Here is an 18,273-nt window from a genome sequence, read left to right on the forward strand (position 1 = left end):
TCCTGAAATTCCTGCTCTTTCTAGACCCACACTAAAGCCCTTGTTTGAACGTTAGCTCTGGTCCCCCAGTTCCATTAATACTACTCCTGAGAGGACTCTAGAGGAGACAGGGGTGCTTGACTACTTTCGTGGCATGAAGCACCTTGGAGAAACAGGTGCTCTTTTTTCAAATGTGTTAATGGTATCAACTGAAGGAGAAGCTTCTGTTCACCTGACCTGAGAGGCTGACAGACAGCAAAGTGAAGGAGAGGCTGAGGAAGGCAGTGCTTAAGGATTTAGTAAAAGGTTTGGCTTCTGCTATCTCTGGATTATTATGTCTTTTGTTTCTCAGAGACTTAAAGTTTTCTTTCTCTTTATTTATGTGCATAGGTTTGAATGTGGGCATGAATGTAGGTGCTTGCTGAGGCCAGAAGAGGGTGTCAGATAAGCTGGAGCTGGAGTTATAGGCAGTCGTGGTTGCTGGGAACCAAACAACAAAAGCAGTACATGCTCTCAATCAGCAAATCATCTCTCCAGCCTTCTCAGAGATGTAATATTTATTTATAGACTGTTGTGAACCACTATGTGGATGCGAGAAGTTGAACCCAGGTCTTCTGGAAAACCAACCAGTGCTTTTAACAGTTAAGTCATCATTTCACTTCCTCCTAGAGACTTTTTACACTGAAGAGAATCACATTTTCAAGTTTGTTAATGAAGTATCAGTTAATGGACAGACACACTCATAGGATAAGCCCTATAGGCTTGCTTGACCTGGGTTGAGGTTAGGAAGCTGTGCTTAAATAAATGATTTTCAGTAAAAGATAGTCCATATATCCACCACCACCACCACCACCACCACCACCACCACCACCACCACCACCACCATTATTATTATTATTATTATTATTATTTTGTTTGTTTTGAAATAGGGTCTCACTACATATAGCCCACACTGGCTTGGCATTCACTATATAGACCAGATGGGTTCACTGGGATTTGCCTTACTTGCCCAAGAGCTAGGATTCAAGTTATGGGCCATCACGTCTGGTGAACCTCTATGCACCTTTTTGCTTTTGGTAAAAAGTCAAATACCCATATCCATAACACCAATGCTGGAACTGAACACTACCCGTGTTGGAGTCTCAGAGTAATATACAGCTCTGGCTTTAGAAAACCATTCACAAAACTGAGTTCCTCTGAAACCAAGCAGGCTTCTCTTAGTGAAGGAGAGGCTGTAGAAAGGATATCAGATCATCAGCACAAATATGGAAACTCCTCAACACTGATATGGAGACCTGGTAGTGCTCAGCAGCTGGGAAGAGTGAGTTCACTGCTAATTCCTAAGATTACCTTGTGGAAGTTTCATTACATTCAAGACACTTACATCTTGCAGAAGCTTTTCCAAATTCTCTTGAAGTTCATAGAAATAGTGTGATGTAATGAGGCCACTCCGAGATTTGTCCAGGCAGTCTCGGGCCATCTCAATCACCTGATGATGAATAAAGCTTAGTGCTCCATCTGCCAAGGGCAATACACTATCTGGAGTGTTACAGGAAATGAATTCAGCTAGTCGCTCTTCCATTTGTGCAGTGGCCTGAGAATAAAAGAAAAGTAAATAATTCCCTTTCAGTCTCAGCTTAGCTGCAGCAAATTCTAAAGGATGGGATCTCTGCCTGCCTAACTTCCTAATGTGACACTGGGAAAGCTAATGACTGAAGGTGTGAAGGGATCTCATTAATTAAACCCCAAAATGGCTAGCACACCTGTGAGAAATTTTGCTTAATTAAATCATTTGAAGTGGGAAGATCTACTTCTAAACTGGATCTCTGAGGTAGGAAGACACATCTTTAATCCAGATCTTTTGAGGTGGGAAGACCTACCTCTAATACGGGCCATACCTTCTGCTAGAATGCTAGATAAAAGACATCTCATTTTGCCTGCTTGTTCTTGTCCTTTATAGCAAATCTACTCCTTCACTGTCACTAGAGCCTACTTCTTTGGGATTCTGGTGTATATTGAAGACTAGCTAAAACATCCAGCTTCACAGACTGAACAACTACTTGAATTTTGGACTTTCTGATCATAGCCATTATTGGATTAGCTGGGCCACAGCCCTGTAAGTCATTCTAATAAATACCATTTCTAGGGGCTGGAGAGATGGTTCAGCAGTTAAGAGTATTGACTGCTCTTCTAGAGGTCCCAGCAACCACAGTTCTGCTTACAACCATCTGTAATGGGATTCAATGCCCTCTTCTGGTGTGTCTGAAGTTAGCAACAAGTGTACTAATATAAATAAAAGAAATTAAAAAAAAAAGGAAATATCATTTATGTATGTTTGTATGTGTGTGTATGTATGTATGTATACACACACACACACACACACACACACATATAATTCATCCTGTAAGTTCTGTTACTCTAGAGAACCCTGATTGCTTTCTGTAGGAACAACCAACCCTCAGAAGGTCTGCAAGTAAAGACCTTTGCTGCTTTCTTCCTGCCCCTCTAGATCCTCTAGATGTTTTTTTGGTTGCCTCTGCACTTGACCCCTTCACTCTGGAGTCGTATTGGCATGGTTATGGGTCATACTGGGATATTATTTTCTTCTTTAAAACAAATCCTTACCTTGGGGAATCTTTCTTTGTACACATGATTCATCATTATTATTTCACTGTCAAAGGAAACTGGGGACCGTCCAGGACTGAATAAGAAAAAAAGAATCATGTTATTTTAGTGCCATGGAAAATTCAAGGAGAAATATGGCCATCCTTGGAGCCCCTGAGCCCAATTCTCTTTAGAATCACACACATTCCTATGTTCATGAAAGCCAAGTTTCAGGCTTTCTTTATTCTTAGAGGTCCTAGAATATTTGTGTATAGTTTTAAAATGGTGCAATGTTAAAATAAGCTACCTTGCGGCAAGAAGTGTAGCTTTCACACAGCAGTCTGGCATGGCTGAGAAGAGGGGATCTACTTGCCAGTCAATCTACTGCTGGCTTCCCTAGGATAACCACTCCCAAAAAACGATCCCCTGTTCTTATAGCTTTGATTAGTGAAAGGTAGTCTACCCCAATGTCCCCTAGGAATCAAATCAAACAAGGAACCAAAGAAAGACTGAATATATAATTATTTTCATTTCTTTCTTTTTTTTCTTTGGTTTTTCGAGATAGGGTTTCTCTGTGTAGCCCTGGCTGTCCTGGAACTCACTCTGTAGACCAGGTTGGCCTCGAACACAGAAATCGGCCAGTGTCTTTAATCCCAAATGCTGAGATTAAAGGCATGTACCACCACTACTTGGCCTATTTTCCTTTCTAGAACAAGTCACAGTCAATGAGCTCCCGTGACTGTCACCCAGAGGGCACAAAAGCCACAGTGAGCTCTAAGGCTAGGTTTGAACTGGAAATTGATAGTAACTTTTCAGTCTTTTTGTTATTTTTCATAGTAAACTGTATCTTTTCATTGAGAACACTGTGACCATATCTCCTTAAACATTTGAAATCTTGAGTCACACAGCTGAATCCCGGGTTTAGAACCCAAACACAAGACCTCAACTACCAGCTTAGACTTAGAACTGAGCTTTGGTCTTGATTTGTTTAGGGACTTCCTTTAAAGTTCCTACAATCTCAATTGACTTAAAAGGTACCTATGGTCCACAAGAATTGTGAGACCACCATGGTTTTGGTGCTCCTTTATGAAATCAAGAAACTGCCTGGGATCCGCACTCTTGCTGCATTCCTCATCCTTCACTGTGAAGTCCCAGTTACATTTTCATCTATCTGTGAATCCCAATCATGTCTTTGAGACCTGTCCAAAGACTCCTTGCCAACATTCCTTGAGGGATTCTTCCTGGGAGGTACAGCCCTCTGGAATTCCAACCTGTACTTTAGCTAATTCATTGCTTTCCAGGAACCCAAGGAAAGCTGACTTAGGCATTAAAGCCATGCTCATTTTCAGAACTGATAATACCATGATTCTCCTTTACTGACAGGAGTCTGGAGGGAAAAAAGAGCCAGCCACTTTGCACTTGAGGCCGAAATGGTTGAGTGTTACTGTACTCTTGAGTGTTGGTTGTTTTTGAGGAGGAGTCAGCAAATTATGGTTTGTGGATCATTTGTGTGAATAAAGATTCTAAGGAAGTTTCCCAAGAAAGTTAACTGTGTTACAATAGTAAAGTGACACAGTTGTGACAGAAATGAGTTGACTGCACAACCTACAGCATTTAGCATCTTGGCTCTGCAGAACATAGGTGCTGAGCCTGTGCCACGCAAACAAGCTGGGTCGCATGGCTCTAGGGCAGCAGGTAGAGCATTCCTTACCTGAGGCTGCGGGAACGGGGCCGCATGGCTGGGGACTGACGTCCCTCTTCATCTGGTGCATTCTCTGTGCTAAAATGCTTCGTCAGAAAGTGTAGTTCATCAGCCGTCGGCTGGAAAGGTAACTGATGAAGCTTTTCTTGTGAGGAACACGATGACTAGAAAAGAAACAAAACTCACCAGCATTAAAGACATATGCAAAGGATCTGGAGAAACAGTTTATTGGTTAAGAGTGCTTGTGATACCCTCACAATGTCCAGAGTTCAAACCTTAGCAACCATATAACAAGCTGGGTGAGTAAAAAGCAGATTCTTCTACACAAATCCTTTGCCTTCACTCAATAAAGCTTCTAGTTAGTCGGAATAGCAATCAACTATGACTTCTATTCCATAAATATTCTAGGTATGATCAAGTGCATCCCCTTGCTTTAGTTTCTTAACCCTGAGAGTGCTACCTCAGCAATGTCTTTTAGTTTTGTTACACAGAGAAGAAACAGTTTTGCTGAGGTTAGGAAGATGATGGTGGAAAGTCAGGGACACTCACTACAAGACAAGAAAGTCCAGCAGGAAAGGTAACTGTTTTTAGATCTACACTTAAACATCAGACCTGGTTTTGAAAAACAATCTCAAGTTCTCAACAGGGCCCACCACTTACAGCAGACAATATAAGAGAGCAAGCTAATGCTATAGTGATAATCTCACAGATGTAGTCACTCTGTGGCAAACCACAAAATCCCAGCACTCCAGAGTTCTTCCTTTACTTGGCAAGACTGTCTCAAAGAGCAGGGAAGTTAGACACCACTGGCTCAGCTTTCACATACCAATCAATCAAGGCCTTGGGGTTTAATCATCTAAATCTATTTAGTATTAGAGCTCAAGAAAGGGAACCATTGTTGTAGGATCATCCAGTGAGAATTTACTATTTACTATTGGGTCTGGCCCAATAGTAAATAGTACAAGCCTGTCTTATGTTATAATGCATGAAGGTGAGGAGGATCTGTCCCAACAACAGGAGTAACTGGGACCAGCGGGATCCAGGGACCCAGGATCCCCACCCGATCAGTGGCACAGGTTCCTTCCTGGCTGGGCCGGTGCCCTGAGCAGACTCAGGAGTTTGGGCACAAACTCCACAGCCAGTCCCACATCACCCAGAGGAAGCTCCACTCCCAGGTGCTTTAACAGGCCCAGGATGCCAGAATCCCAGGATCTTGGTCACATCAGGACCTTCAAGAGGAAGCTTGACTCACTCCTAGGAGCTTGGACACACCCAGGATCTGAGGATCACAGGATCCCAGAATCACAAGATCCCAGAGACAGCTTGACTCTGAGGAGTTCTGACACAATCAGGATCACAGGAAGGACAGGCTCCAGTCAGATATAGTGAAGGCAGGTAGCACTAGAGATAACCAGATGGTGGGAAGCAAGCACAAAAACATAACCAAGGTTACTTGCCATCATCAGAACCCAATTCTCCCACCATAGCAAGTCTTGGATACACAATCACACTGGAAAAGCAAGATTCGAATCTAAAATAATTTTTCATGGTGATGATAGAGGACCTTAAGAAGGTAATAAAAGAAATAAAGGAGAACACAGGTAAATAGGTAGAAGCCCTTAAAGAGGAAACAAAAATCCCATAATGAATTACAGGAAAACATAACCAAACAGGTGAAGGAATTGAAAACACCATCCAGGATCAAAAATGGAAGTAGAAACAATAAAGAAATCACAAAGGGAGACAACTCTGGAGATAGAAAAGCTAGGAAAGAGATCAGGAGTCATAGATGCAAGCGTCAGCAACAGAATACAAGAGATAGAAGAGAGAATCTCAGGTGCAGAAGACACCATAGAAAACACTGACACAACAGTCAAATAAATGTAAAAGGCAAAAAAGCTCCTAACCAAAAATATTCAGGAAATCCAGGACATAATGAGAAGACCAAACTTAAGGATAACATGTATAGAGAGCAAAGATTACCAACTTAAAGGGCCAGTAAATATCTTCAATAAAATTATAGAAGAAAACTTCCCTAACCTAAAGAAAAGAGATGCCCATGAACATACAAGAAGCCTACAGAACTCTAAATAGACTGGACCAGAAAAGAAAGGGGAAAAGGCCAAGTAACATATAAAGGCAGACCTATCAGAATTACACCAGACTTCTCACCAGAGACTATGAAAGCTAGAAGATTCTGGGCAGATGTCATACAGAGAACACAAATGCCAGCCCAGGCTACTATACCCAGCAAAATTCTCAATTACCATAGATGGAGAAAACAAAATATTCCATGACAAAACCAAATTTATACATTCTCTTTCCACAAATCCAGACCTATAAAGAATAATAGATGGAAAACACCAACACAAGGAGGGAAACTACTAGAAAAAGCAAGAAGGTAATCTTTCAACAAACTCAAAAGAAGATAGCCACACAAACATAATTCTGCCTCTAACAACAAAAATACAGGAATTAACAATCATTTTTCCTTAATATCTTTTAATATGAAAATTAATATTACCAACATATCCTAATCGATTGAAACTCAAAAATATGAGGAATTAGAAATAGGTTGTCTGTCACCCAGTGGTCTCTCTAATTTGGAAATTGGAGAAATAGGTCCAATATTGTAGAATCCATACACACTTTCTACTTGTACATGAATCCATACACACTTTCTACTTGTTTGTACATGACAGTGTCTTGCTGTGTACTATATAATCATCTTGAAATCATGCTTCTCCTATCTCAGTCTATTAGCAGGATTGTTTATTTGATGTTTTTACAGTAAATTATGGTTTTTAAAACAGCTTATATATTTCAAAATTATTTATACAGCCAAAAGAAACATAAACAATTAATTTGGGAGGTAACTTGTAAGAGAACAACAAAGTGTGAGAGCAAATGTTTTGCTTGATATTTATAATTACTGTATGAACTTTGAAGAAGATGACCTTATAAGTCACTCTTTTCCTGAGATGAATGCTTTTCAAAAGCATCACAGCCAATGAACCAGAATTTTACCCTCACCTAAAGTCTGTGCCATTCTCCAAGCAGAACCATTGTTCATTGAAACAGATGATGAATGACTTCATGGACAGACCATCTTAAGACACACACCATTTCTTAAATGAATGTAACCTGTTCCCTGTAGACTGAGAATGACAATCACTCAAGTCAAATAGCTTTGATCATAGCAGGAAACCTGTATCCAAATAATTGTGACTATTAACTCATTCATTCCTTGGCGCAGCAGAACTGTCAACTCTTAGCTTAGCTACTATGGAGGTGAAATCCTTTGGTGATGGGAGGGACATTGAAGTACAGCCTTATTACAATGAACTCTAATGTCTAAAAATTGTTCTTGAGTTTGTACCACAGTAAGAGCCAAGATTTTCAGCTCTACTAAAAACAAAAGAAACAAACAAACAAAAACTATCTTTTTATGTTTATTTAATAACATGTTCACCATTTTTACGATTGGTCAAAAAATATATATTGTGTTGAATAATAAAAAATAAATTAAAAATCAAATCATAAAAATTATTTTACATGTGTGACTGTGTGAGCATATTTGTGTGTGTGTGTATATATATGTAACACATGTGTTCATGAGTTCACAAAGGTCAGAAGAGGGTGTTGGAGCCCCTGGAGTTGGAATTACAGGCAGCTGTACACTGCCATGTTGGTTCTGAAAACTGAATAAAAATCCTCTGCAAGAGTAGTGAGTGCCTGACCATCTCTCTAGCTCCCAATTAACAGAGTTGAAAACAGCTAGTGTGGTTTTCGTAGGGTTCTTATTGATTTGTATCTCAGCTGCAAATAGAATATTCACTCAACTGAGGCTAATATGAAGCCAGTGGGCAATTACAGCATGCAGAACTGATATTTTACAGTATTTTATTTAATAGCTGCATGTAGTGGTATGTTGTAATTGCAGTACTTTGGAGGCTAAAACTTTTGAGGCCAGCCTAGAATAATACATGGTGAGCTGTCTCAATGTGTGGGTAGGGAAAGTATGTAGGATGAGTCTATTAAAATTGGCTGTGTGGTAATACTTATGTGTTATATACATAGACACAGGAAGACACATAAATATGACTCTTCTTTAGTGTTTACAAAATAACACTTGTTTGAGTAAAGAATTATGGGAAAGGGTATGTTTATTAGGGAAAAACCTTAAGCTTGACTGCCAAGGACCAATAAGACCTCTGGACTAACAGTGACTGATAGGCCAATGGAAGAACTAAAGTACGTTTCTCGCTTGTGATTCATGTCTCTAGCTAAAGCCAGCAGCGAGGCCTGAGGACTGAGAAGATGTGGGGTGGCTGGCTCAGCACGCTCATGCTTTACAGATCTGTCACTTGGGCCTTGGCCGTCAGCTTTATCATTCCAGCTTCGGTGCTCCATTCAGAGGATCAAAGCATTTCAGAATTAATCATACATACTCACAATCAGTGTATCAGACTGATACACCGTGCAAAAACTGAAACTTTCCCTAAAACACACATTTTAGAGAAAGGCCCACCCTTTTGTTGACATAACAAGTAACAAATTACTACTCTTCTTTTTTGGCAGGTTTTAATAATGAGGAAGGCTACCGAGCCTTTGGAACACAGGAAAAGTGATAAAACTCTCTATTGGGATCCTAGAAATAAGATTCAAGAAGGCAGGGGACCATGCTTGGGAGGCTCCCCGCCCCCTCATCTCATCTCACTGGCAGAGAAAGCTCTTTTGAGTTCGCCAGGAAGAACTAGGGGGAGCACTGGCTAATCCTTCTGAAGGCCTTATTATTATGGCAATGAAAGGTAACCAAGCCTTTTCCCCTCAAAAAAGAAAGAAAGAAAGAAAAGAAAAGAAAAGAAAAGAAAAAAAAATCCTCTCTTATCCTCAAAAAAAAACTCATTGAGTTTGGAAGAAATTGCAGGACTGTATGGAGAACAATTAAGAAAATACTTCCAAAATAAAGAAAATATGGTGTCTTAGTTGGGATTTCTAGTGCTGTCAAGAGACACCATGAACAGGACAAAACTGGTAAAGGAAAACATTCAACTTGGGCTGGCTACAGTTCAAAAGTTTAGCCCATTATCGTCCTGGCGGGAGCATGGCACTGCAGTTACACATAGTGCTGGAGAAGGAGCTTAGAGTTGCATAACTTGATCCTCAGGCAGCAGAAGGAAGACTGAGCCACTAGACCCAGCTTGAGCTATTGAGACCACAAAGCCTAACCCTAGTGACACATTCCAGCAAGGCCACACCTTCTACTTGTGCCATTCCCTATTCAAACCACCACATAAGGTTACAGCTCTGGCTACTTACAGAGACTGTGGAGCTAGGAGTGTTGGTTCCATAGCCTGAAGAAGGCAATGAGGCCAAAGACCAGCGCCGTCCATCAGTCCTACATTGAGAGAGAGAGAGAGAGAGAGAGAGAGAGAGAGAGAGAGAGAGAATGAATGAATATTATGAAATTCCTATAGGGTCACACTCTTGAGCTTCAGGGCCTGCCTGTTTATGTCCATTAATACTTTCAGGCAGTTAATTCACTGTCTCACAACACAAGACAGTGTCTGTCTAGCATGAGTTCTCACACCCTCTACTGTGTGATTTTTATTTCAGAGATAGCTACCTGAAACAGAGAACAGGCTTGTGGACTGTTCTCTGACCTCCATTTATGCTCTGTGACATGAATGTGTCACATGCATATACCTGATCAATGTAAACAACATAAAGAGGAATACTTTTTGGCATATCCCATCACCCAGACAAATAATTATGAGTCCATGTTATAAAAACTTCAGTTCAAAAACTTGCTTTTAACCTTCCTTCAGGACAGAAAAGCAAAGAACTGTGGTTCTGTATTGTGTTTTAGGGGAATACTTCTGAAAACAGCAGAAAGCCTTCTCCAAAGTCATAAACAGACAAGTTAGTTCAATATTCTTTCAGAAGGTTATTGCTGTTCTTTGACAAATATTCTTGAAGCCAACTTATGTGTCCTAATAAATCCCAAGGAGCCTGTTACTATTTTCTATAGACTTATATTCACTTCAGACTCAGACAGTGTCTACTTTTTTCTGTCAATCCACTGGCCTATGGAAGAACCTATATAAGAGATGTACAAATGGAAATCAAAAAATGTCTTGTGGGAGTTGGTTTTCTCCTATCATATGGGTTCTGGAGATTGAACTTTTGTTGTCAGGTTTGGCAGCTAGTACCATAACCTCTGAGCAAAAAATTCTTTCTTTGGAGCTTGGAGGCATATCCTTCTCAAGCTGACTTCGCCCTAGGAGTGGAGTAGGTAGGAGGGCCCATGAAGGCCAGAAGAGGGCTTCAGCTTCCCTGGGAGTGGAATCACGGATGCCGAGAGAAGCCATATGGGTGCTGGGAATCGAATCCTGTTTTTCTAGAAGGGCAGCCAGTGCTACTGACCACTAGGCCATATCTCTAGCCCTGACTTTAGAATCTCAAAACATTGACGATGTAGGATCTTTAGAAGTTAAGCTCCAATTATAGTTTGCATAGATTTGTCTATTTGTTCAAGGTTTAGTAATAGCAGGGGATAGACTTAAAAAAATAGAGAACAGGTAGAGAGCTTGGCAGGACTCTTCATTTTCAAATCTTCCTCCTCACTCTCACCAATATTATTTCATTTTTCTACCATGATTCGTAAAGGGAAGGGCTGGATGTTCCATGCCACATGCAACGTCATGCTACTCAGACAGCCAGCTCATGTAAATTAGAACTTCGCTGAAACTCAGTCTCTGAGGCAAAACAGTGTGTTCTTTCTTACCTCTTTGATGGGTCCTGGGTGATCTACAAGAAAGCCACTCAAGTCCAGGAAAAAAGCTGGGCAAAGATTAGTCAAGTATATCTCAGGGATAGATTTCCTATGACTGTCTCAAATTTGTTTTTTTTCATGGATGATTTTCAATCTTTAGATCAGTGATCCTCAACCTGTGGCGCTGTGACCCCCTTGCAGGGATGAATGACCTTTTTACAGGAGGCTCACTTAAGACCACTGGAAAGCACTGATATTTACATTATGACTCTTAACAGCAGCAAAATTACAGTTATGAAGAAGCAATGATAATTTTATGGCTGGAGGTTTCCACTATCTGAGGAACTATATTAAAGGGTCACAGCATTAGGGTTGAGAACCACTGATTTAGATGAGAATAGAAACCTCTTGTAAGGTAATTACTTCTCGGTATATACTGAAGAGCAGGGACCAAAGTCAGTATGAAATCCAGTAACTGGATGTCTGTTTCCTCTGTTCACCTCACTGGGAATATGTGAGTCTAAGGGTGACTTGTCCCTAGGCTTGAAAGCTTGGAAATTAGTCAGCAAATACTGCCTCCAATACATGAGCTCTGAGTCTCAGTTCCAATAAGTATTGAGAGCCCATATGCCCTCTTTACTAGAAAGGTTCAAGTTTCAAAACCACATTCAGAAAAGAAGTCATCACAACCAGTTCTCCCATCAAACACAAAGATGACATGCTACTCTGACTGACCATGCAAAGCAGTAGCCCAGCCCATCTCCCCCATCACACCCATTATTACCTGTCTGCTCTGTGGCCATGGCTGTAGTGAAAAGACATACATCATGAGAACCAAAGTGAGCAATTCCACCCCCAGCATTTTGTACAGCTTAGCAGAGACAAACCTTTTGTTCAAGAGTATGTGGCAGTTTGAAGCATAATTATATGACAGATGATATATCCTCATCATTCAATTATACTTGTCTTTTCTGTGATATGATACAAATCTGATCCTGAAGGGATCCTTACTCTACACACCTGGCCATTTCTCCTATATGCTCTGCAGAAGGATAGCCTGGGGAATCACATTCCACAATTACAACTCAAATGTCATAGTCCCTAGTCCAGACATGATTAGGCCACACTGTTTAATACCAAGCTTCAAAGTCCTTTGGCTATTCCTATTTCAAGTGTAAATGAAGCAGTGGCAAGGGTGTCAAGAATACCTGCCATTTCATCTGCTTAGAACAGTTCGTATGTTTTCATCTGCGGGCTCAATGCAAGAGCTGCTTCTCAGCCTTTAGAGGCACCTTATGTATGCACCCGGTAAGAAACCTGTTTCTGTTCTTTCATACAGTATCATGGTCCTTCCTTTAAGATATTTATTAGTTTGTGATTTTGTCTTCCTGGACACCTTTTTCAGAGTTGAGGATGGACCCAGGTCCTTCACTGAGCTAAACCTCCAGACTCCAGTTTATACCTATAGATTTCTTTGTGTCTTCACTTACTGTCTTACTCGAACCACTCACTGGACTAATAAGCACCGAAGGCTTATTATTTACCAGGTTGCTGCTCTCAACACATTTAAGATATCTCTAATTAAAACATGATTTGATTCTAGTTCAGGCAAGACACAAAACATGATATTATACACTGGAAAGTACTAAGATGGAATGGTATGACTGAATAAAGAATGTTCAGACTGTGTGGTTAGAAAAGGTCTAAGGAAGCCCGGGAGGTGGTGGTGCACTCCTGTAATCCCAGCACTCTGGGAGGCAGAGGCAGGCGGATTTCTGAGTTCAAGGCCAGCCTGGTCTACTGAGTGAGGTCCAGGACAGCCAGGGCTATACAGAGAAACCCTGTCTCGAAAAAAACAAAACAAAACAAAGCAAAAATCATCAACAACAACAAAACCAAAAAAAAAAAAAAAAAAAAAAAAAGAAAAGAAAAAAAGAAAAAAAAAGAAAAAGTCTAAGGAGATAACATTTAATATGAGATATGACAAGAATACGTCTACTAAGTTAAGGTCTAAAGGACAATTTCCTTATACCAGGACAAGTGCATAAGACTTTAGTAAGGGGGGCTGGAGAGATGGCTCAGTGCTGACTGCTCTTTGCGAGGGCAGTAGTTCAATATCTATCAACCATATAGTGGCTCACAATCATCTGCAATGTGATCCAATGTCCTCTTCTGGTGTGTCTGAGGACACCCACAGTGACCACATATACATAAAATAAATAAAGAATTCATTTTTAAAAAAAAGGACTTTAGTAAGACTGAAAGCTCAGTGTATCTCCACTGTGTTACCATGAAATAACTAAACACCCAAAGAGCCTGACTCAAAATTTCTCAGTCAATATTTATTAAATGAATATGAAATGACCCAATGCTACCCCTGTGGATCTGATAACAGGTCTCATTGTTCCAGCTCATACTTAATTTGATATTAAGTTCATATACAGGCCACAATTAACAGTTCAGCACAAACTTATAATATGATCCTACCAGAATACTTGATTAACCAGATGGAAGTTATATGAGCCATGTGAATTCACAGAACAAACCCATATGAGAGTTCTTCAGAGTAAGGCAGCTACTAAATGAGGAGAAGTGCCAATGTCAGCCATCAGGCCCTTCCCCACCGTCCTCAGCCGTACAGAGCTCTGGGGAAGAACGGGATGCCTCATTTCTCAGTTGAAATGGGAACAGCAAGCGCTTGTGCTTGTGCCAACAATCTCTTTCGTTTCTGCGTTATTTTTTTCATTTTTATTATTTTATCTTAATTGTTTTGAGACAGAATCCCATGTAGCCCAGATTGTCTTCAAATTCAGTATGTAGCAGAGAATGATTTTCAACGTCTTTTACTCTTGCTTTCACCTCCCAAGTACTGTGACTACAGGTGTGAGTCATTTTACTTCATTTATGTGGTATTTTGTGAATGTTAGACAAATCCTACCAATGGAGCTACAGCTCCTGCTACATCTTGTAAGAAAGTAGTCCTCCCAATCAACATCTTCACTTCACCCCCTACACAGGGTTTCTCTGTGTAGCTCTGGTGGTCTGGTCATCTGGTGTCTTTAGACAAGGCTGGCCTCAAACTGAAGAATTCCACCTGCCTCTGCCTCCTGAGTGCTGGGATTAAAGGTGTGTCCCTTCACTATCACTTGGCAATGAAAGTAGTCTTAATATTAGAACTGCTCTTACTCCAAGATATATTATATTCTCTAGCCATTGACAGTTACAAAGCTGTAGCCTTATTACTATTTATTTTAAATTGGCTTTCCCATTTAGAACTAAAGATTGCTCTACTTCAAAACTAAACAACAAGCAAACCAGCCCCCTACATTAAAACAAAAGCCCCACAAACTTGAACTCTGGCTAAGAGAGAGTTCTGAAGCTGTGAAGAGAAGCCACTATATGTAGGGAGCCTTAGCAAAAGGTTTGAAGACACTGTCGGGATGAACTTCTTCAGAGGCCACTGAATGTGCTCTAGGCATGGGTGGGACTGTCAGGTCTGCTAGAGGCCAAATCAACACTATCACTTTCAGACAGGAGAGAAATGTGACTTAAATCCTTCCAAGTTCAGCTAATTACAAATGAAAATCCTATAATCTTTCTGAACTATTACTTGAGACCCTCAGCTGAAAGCTGATATTTGTAGTCCTAGCATTTGGGAGGCAGAGATAAGGGGGAATCTCTGAATAGGGTTATAAGAATAATGTTACTATGCACTGGGTAAAGATGATCTTTGTATCATTCAAATATTGATTTCCTTGTCCCCCACATGTAGGTGCAATCCTTATTCTGAGAATCTCCTGTCTTAATGTTGTATAAACATAGCTACCTAATTCCCTGATCGGTTAATAAAGAGCTGATCAGCCAGTGACTGAGCAGCAGAAAGAATAGGGTTGGATTTCCTCTCAGCCCAGGAAGGGGAAGGAGAGAGGGGAAGCAGGAAATTGTAGCAGGAACAGTCCAGAAGTCACCATGAGATAAGGCCTGGAGCACAGAGAGCCAGATCAGTACTAAAATGAAAGTATTATTGGGATTCTGACTGGAGGTAGCCAGTTTAGTTTAGAGGATTAAAATAGAGTAATATTGCTCAGTTGTTCTGACCCTCAAATCTTGTTAAATAAATATTACAGTCCAGTCTCAATTTGGGAACTAGCTGGGTGAAGAAGAAAACTGCAAGAAACACATATAGTCTACATATCCAGGGTTACATAATGAGACCCTGTTTAAAAACAAACAAACAAAGTGGAAAAAAAAAAAAACAACAAGCACAAAAACTCCAACAAAAGTTGAGAAGAGCCGGGCAGTGGTGGCACACGCCTTTAATCCCAGCACTTGGGAGGCAGAGACAGGCGGATCTCTGAGTTTGAGGCCAGCCTGGTCTACAGAGAGAGTTCCAGAATAGCCAGAACTACATAGAGAAACCCTGTCTCGAAAACAAAGCAAAACAACAAAAACAAAACAAAAAAGCTGAGAACAAAGTTATGTCAGGCCTGTTCAGCTTCTTAGAATTACTTGGGTTACAAGGTAGGAATGTTACTCTGGATCCTTCCTGGAAGGCTTTCTCCTCGATAACCTGAGGATAATTCTCAGTTACTGTAGAGTGCTGTGGAATATATTCTTAGAGCACCAATGTGTTTTGTTTAGGATTACAAAACAAATGAATCTACATTGATCTTTCGGTTCAGCTGCAAATGTAGTCACTTAGAAAGGAAAACTTGAACAATATAGTTATCATCTGGGAGAGAACAGAAAGGAAAGCATTTTGACTACTGGTATTCCAAGGCAACCTAATCCACACAAAAGAGTACTGACTTGACAGAAGAACTCAGACATCTATCATATGTTGACATATATCAAGCAAACATATCAGCCAGGGGGCAGTGGTACAGGCCTTTAATCTCAACACTTGGCTCTCAGAATTCAAGACCAGCCCTGTCTACAGAGTGAGTTCCAGGACATCTAGGGCTACCCAGAGAAAGAAGACAAGACAGTACAGAGAAGGTTCTCCAGCCACTTACCTACGGGCAGGAACAAAGGAAAAGTGAGCAGGAGCATTTGGAGAGAAGTTCCGGGGGCTGTCCAAGGGACTGCTACCTGTGAGGGAGAAAGGAAAAGAAACCTCTTTGAGGTTTGCTTTGGGAATACGGGGTGAGGGTGGGGTGAACTTGTGTAACTTTCTGGTAAGAAACCTTTCTCTCTTATTAATCTAGTATATCTGATTATTTTCTCAGGCCAGGCCTCAGGTTATGAGTCTTTATAAAAGTTTGACAGCCCAGAAATTTCCTCTTTTGCTCTCAAGGTACCTGTGTCAGCCTACGCTTCTTGGACATCCATTCTAGATATAGCAGTGAATCCCATGCTTCCTGCCCTCTCAGAACAGATTAAGTTACAGTATTTCAAAGGCTTAAACATTTTCCTATAGACAATAGGATGCCTAATCTAAAAATTACTTGTACAAGTATCTTCATACACTGCAACCAAGGGGCTAAACAAAAATGTGCATACTTTAAGGGTAAAGTTCTTTGGCAGAAGTTCACCATACTTATACTATAAACACTGAGATCTAAAGCATGGTCAACCTCCTCAATTACGATTTTCTCAATTAGTTTTCTTGTATGCTAGTCACTGGTATTTTGAGACAGAAGCCCAGGCTATTTTTGAACTCTTACTCCTGCCTCAGACTGGGATTCACTCATAACCTAACACTTTGATTTTTGAAATGAAGTAAATGTGTCTTATGAAGATGTCTGAGGTGGCCTAAAATCCTGGAGCTTCAATGATCCTCCTGTCACAGCCTTCCAAGCAGCTGGGACTATGGGCTATTACCTAGTCAGGTAAGAAATGCAAATTTCAAACAAATAATGTATCATGTCAGAGGATCCCAAGGAATAACACAGACTAGCGAATCTAACCACATTACAAATACATGAAGCAACACCACTGAAGGAGTAGAAGAAAAACTGTTGACATAAACTTTAGAAACGGAGTCTGTAAGACTAAGGGGAAAAAAATGGTCCTCCAATAGCAAAGCTGTTACTCAGACTTGGTTTCTAATACTACCTTCCCCTCCATAAACATCCCTCAAGCTACTTGAAGAAATGACTGACTCTAAGACTGATATAAGGAATACAGATGAGCAGGGGGCATTTCAGTGTTAGAAGGCAAGGAAGTTGCTAATAGCCCCAAAGCGGAAAAAAGAAACCAAACAGCACTGATAGGGTATATCAGAGAACAGGAATCAAATGAAGAGACTTCATTTCAATGGCCAAAGCTACAACATTTAAATAGACAAATAAATAAGATTCAATCTTGACTATAAATATCTGTTAGTCCATACTAATCAATAAATTAACAAATGAAGATGGAGATGAACTTAAATAACACTACTGACCAGTTTCACCTAATTGACATTGAACATTGCAGTACAATAGTAGACTATATGTTTTTTCCAGTGACACGAGAAATTTACTAAAGAATATCATATTCAGGGCCATAATAAAATCAAATACATTTTAAAAATTTAAATCAATAAAATACTTTTGACCACCATGAAATTTAATGATAAACTAGTAAAAGAAGCAATCAGAGAAATCTCTGGGATTTGTTTTTATTTGTTTGGCTTTCTGTTTGAAACAATTTGTCTGTTTAGCCCTGGCTGTCCTGGAACTCATTCTGTAGACCAGGCTGTCCTCAAACTCAAGGATCCATCTGCCTCTGCTTCCTGAATGCATGAGCTACCAGAGCTCCCTAGGATTTGGTTTTGATGAATTTATTTAGTGAGAGGGTATGTAGTATGTATACAGTTGGGGGAATAAGGAACTGTGAAAGGTTTTGGCAAAACAAAACAGAACAAAACCTTCTATAAGGCAGGGGGATATATAATGATGGGTTCCTCCAGCCTGGTAGTCTAGGAGTTAATAATAAACATTCCCTCCAATGGTCCAGGTTCCAACAGTCTTCCCAAAACTATTCTGACCCCAACTCTAACTGTAGATACTGTATCATTCAGTTCTGAGAAAAGCATAAGGACTTAGTGTAGAATTCACAGACAGGTTAAGAGCAAATTCCCCTGTCCCCCCCCCCCCCCACCTCTCTATCCTTCTCTCTTCTTCTACATCTTGTCCTCTCCCCTCCCCTCTCCTCTCCTCTGTCTATTCAAGTGCCCTTTCTCTCTTTCTCTTCCTTCCCTACCCATCCTCCAACCCTCCTGGCC

The 18,273-nt window shown here is 40.5% G+C and overlaps 1 protein-coding gene across 5 annotated transcripts in view; it reads right to left on the reverse strand.

Moving 5' to 3' along the window:
* The window catches only part of Mast2 (microtubule associated serine/threonine kinase 2), a 135,797-nt gene that overhangs the window by 14,313 nt on the left and 103,211 nt on the right, over nucleotides 1–18,273 (reverse strand). For 3 of the 5 annotated variants that reach the window (XM_052177062.1, XM_052177059.1, XM_052177058.1), the window contains exons 6-11: nucleotides 16,079–16,154; nucleotides 11,848–11,868; nucleotides 9,608–9,686; nucleotides 4,295–4,449; nucleotides 2,605–2,680; nucleotides 1,364–1,573 (exon numbers count right to left, since the gene is read on the reverse strand). In XM_052177062.1, the coding sequence (XP_052033022.1) occupies nucleotides 1,364–1,573; nucleotides 2,605–2,680; nucleotides 4,295–4,449; nucleotides 9,608–9,686; nucleotides 11,848–11,868; nucleotides 16,079–16,154 (617 nt within the window). The remainder of the gene's footprint in view (nucleotides 1–1,363; nucleotides 1,574–2,604; nucleotides 2,681–4,294; nucleotides 4,450–9,607; nucleotides 9,687–11,847; nucleotides 11,869–16,078; nucleotides 16,155–18,273) is intronic. The other 2 variants (XM_052177061.1, XM_052177060.1) reach the window with 1 other exon arrangement.

Source organism: Apodemus sylvaticus, chromosome 3 (assembly GCF_947179515.1).
Source record: "Apodemus sylvaticus chromosome 3, mApoSyl1.1, whole genome shotgun sequence".
Classification (NCBI taxonomy): Eukaryota; Metazoa; Chordata; class Mammalia; order Rodentia; family Muridae; genus Apodemus; species Apodemus sylvaticus.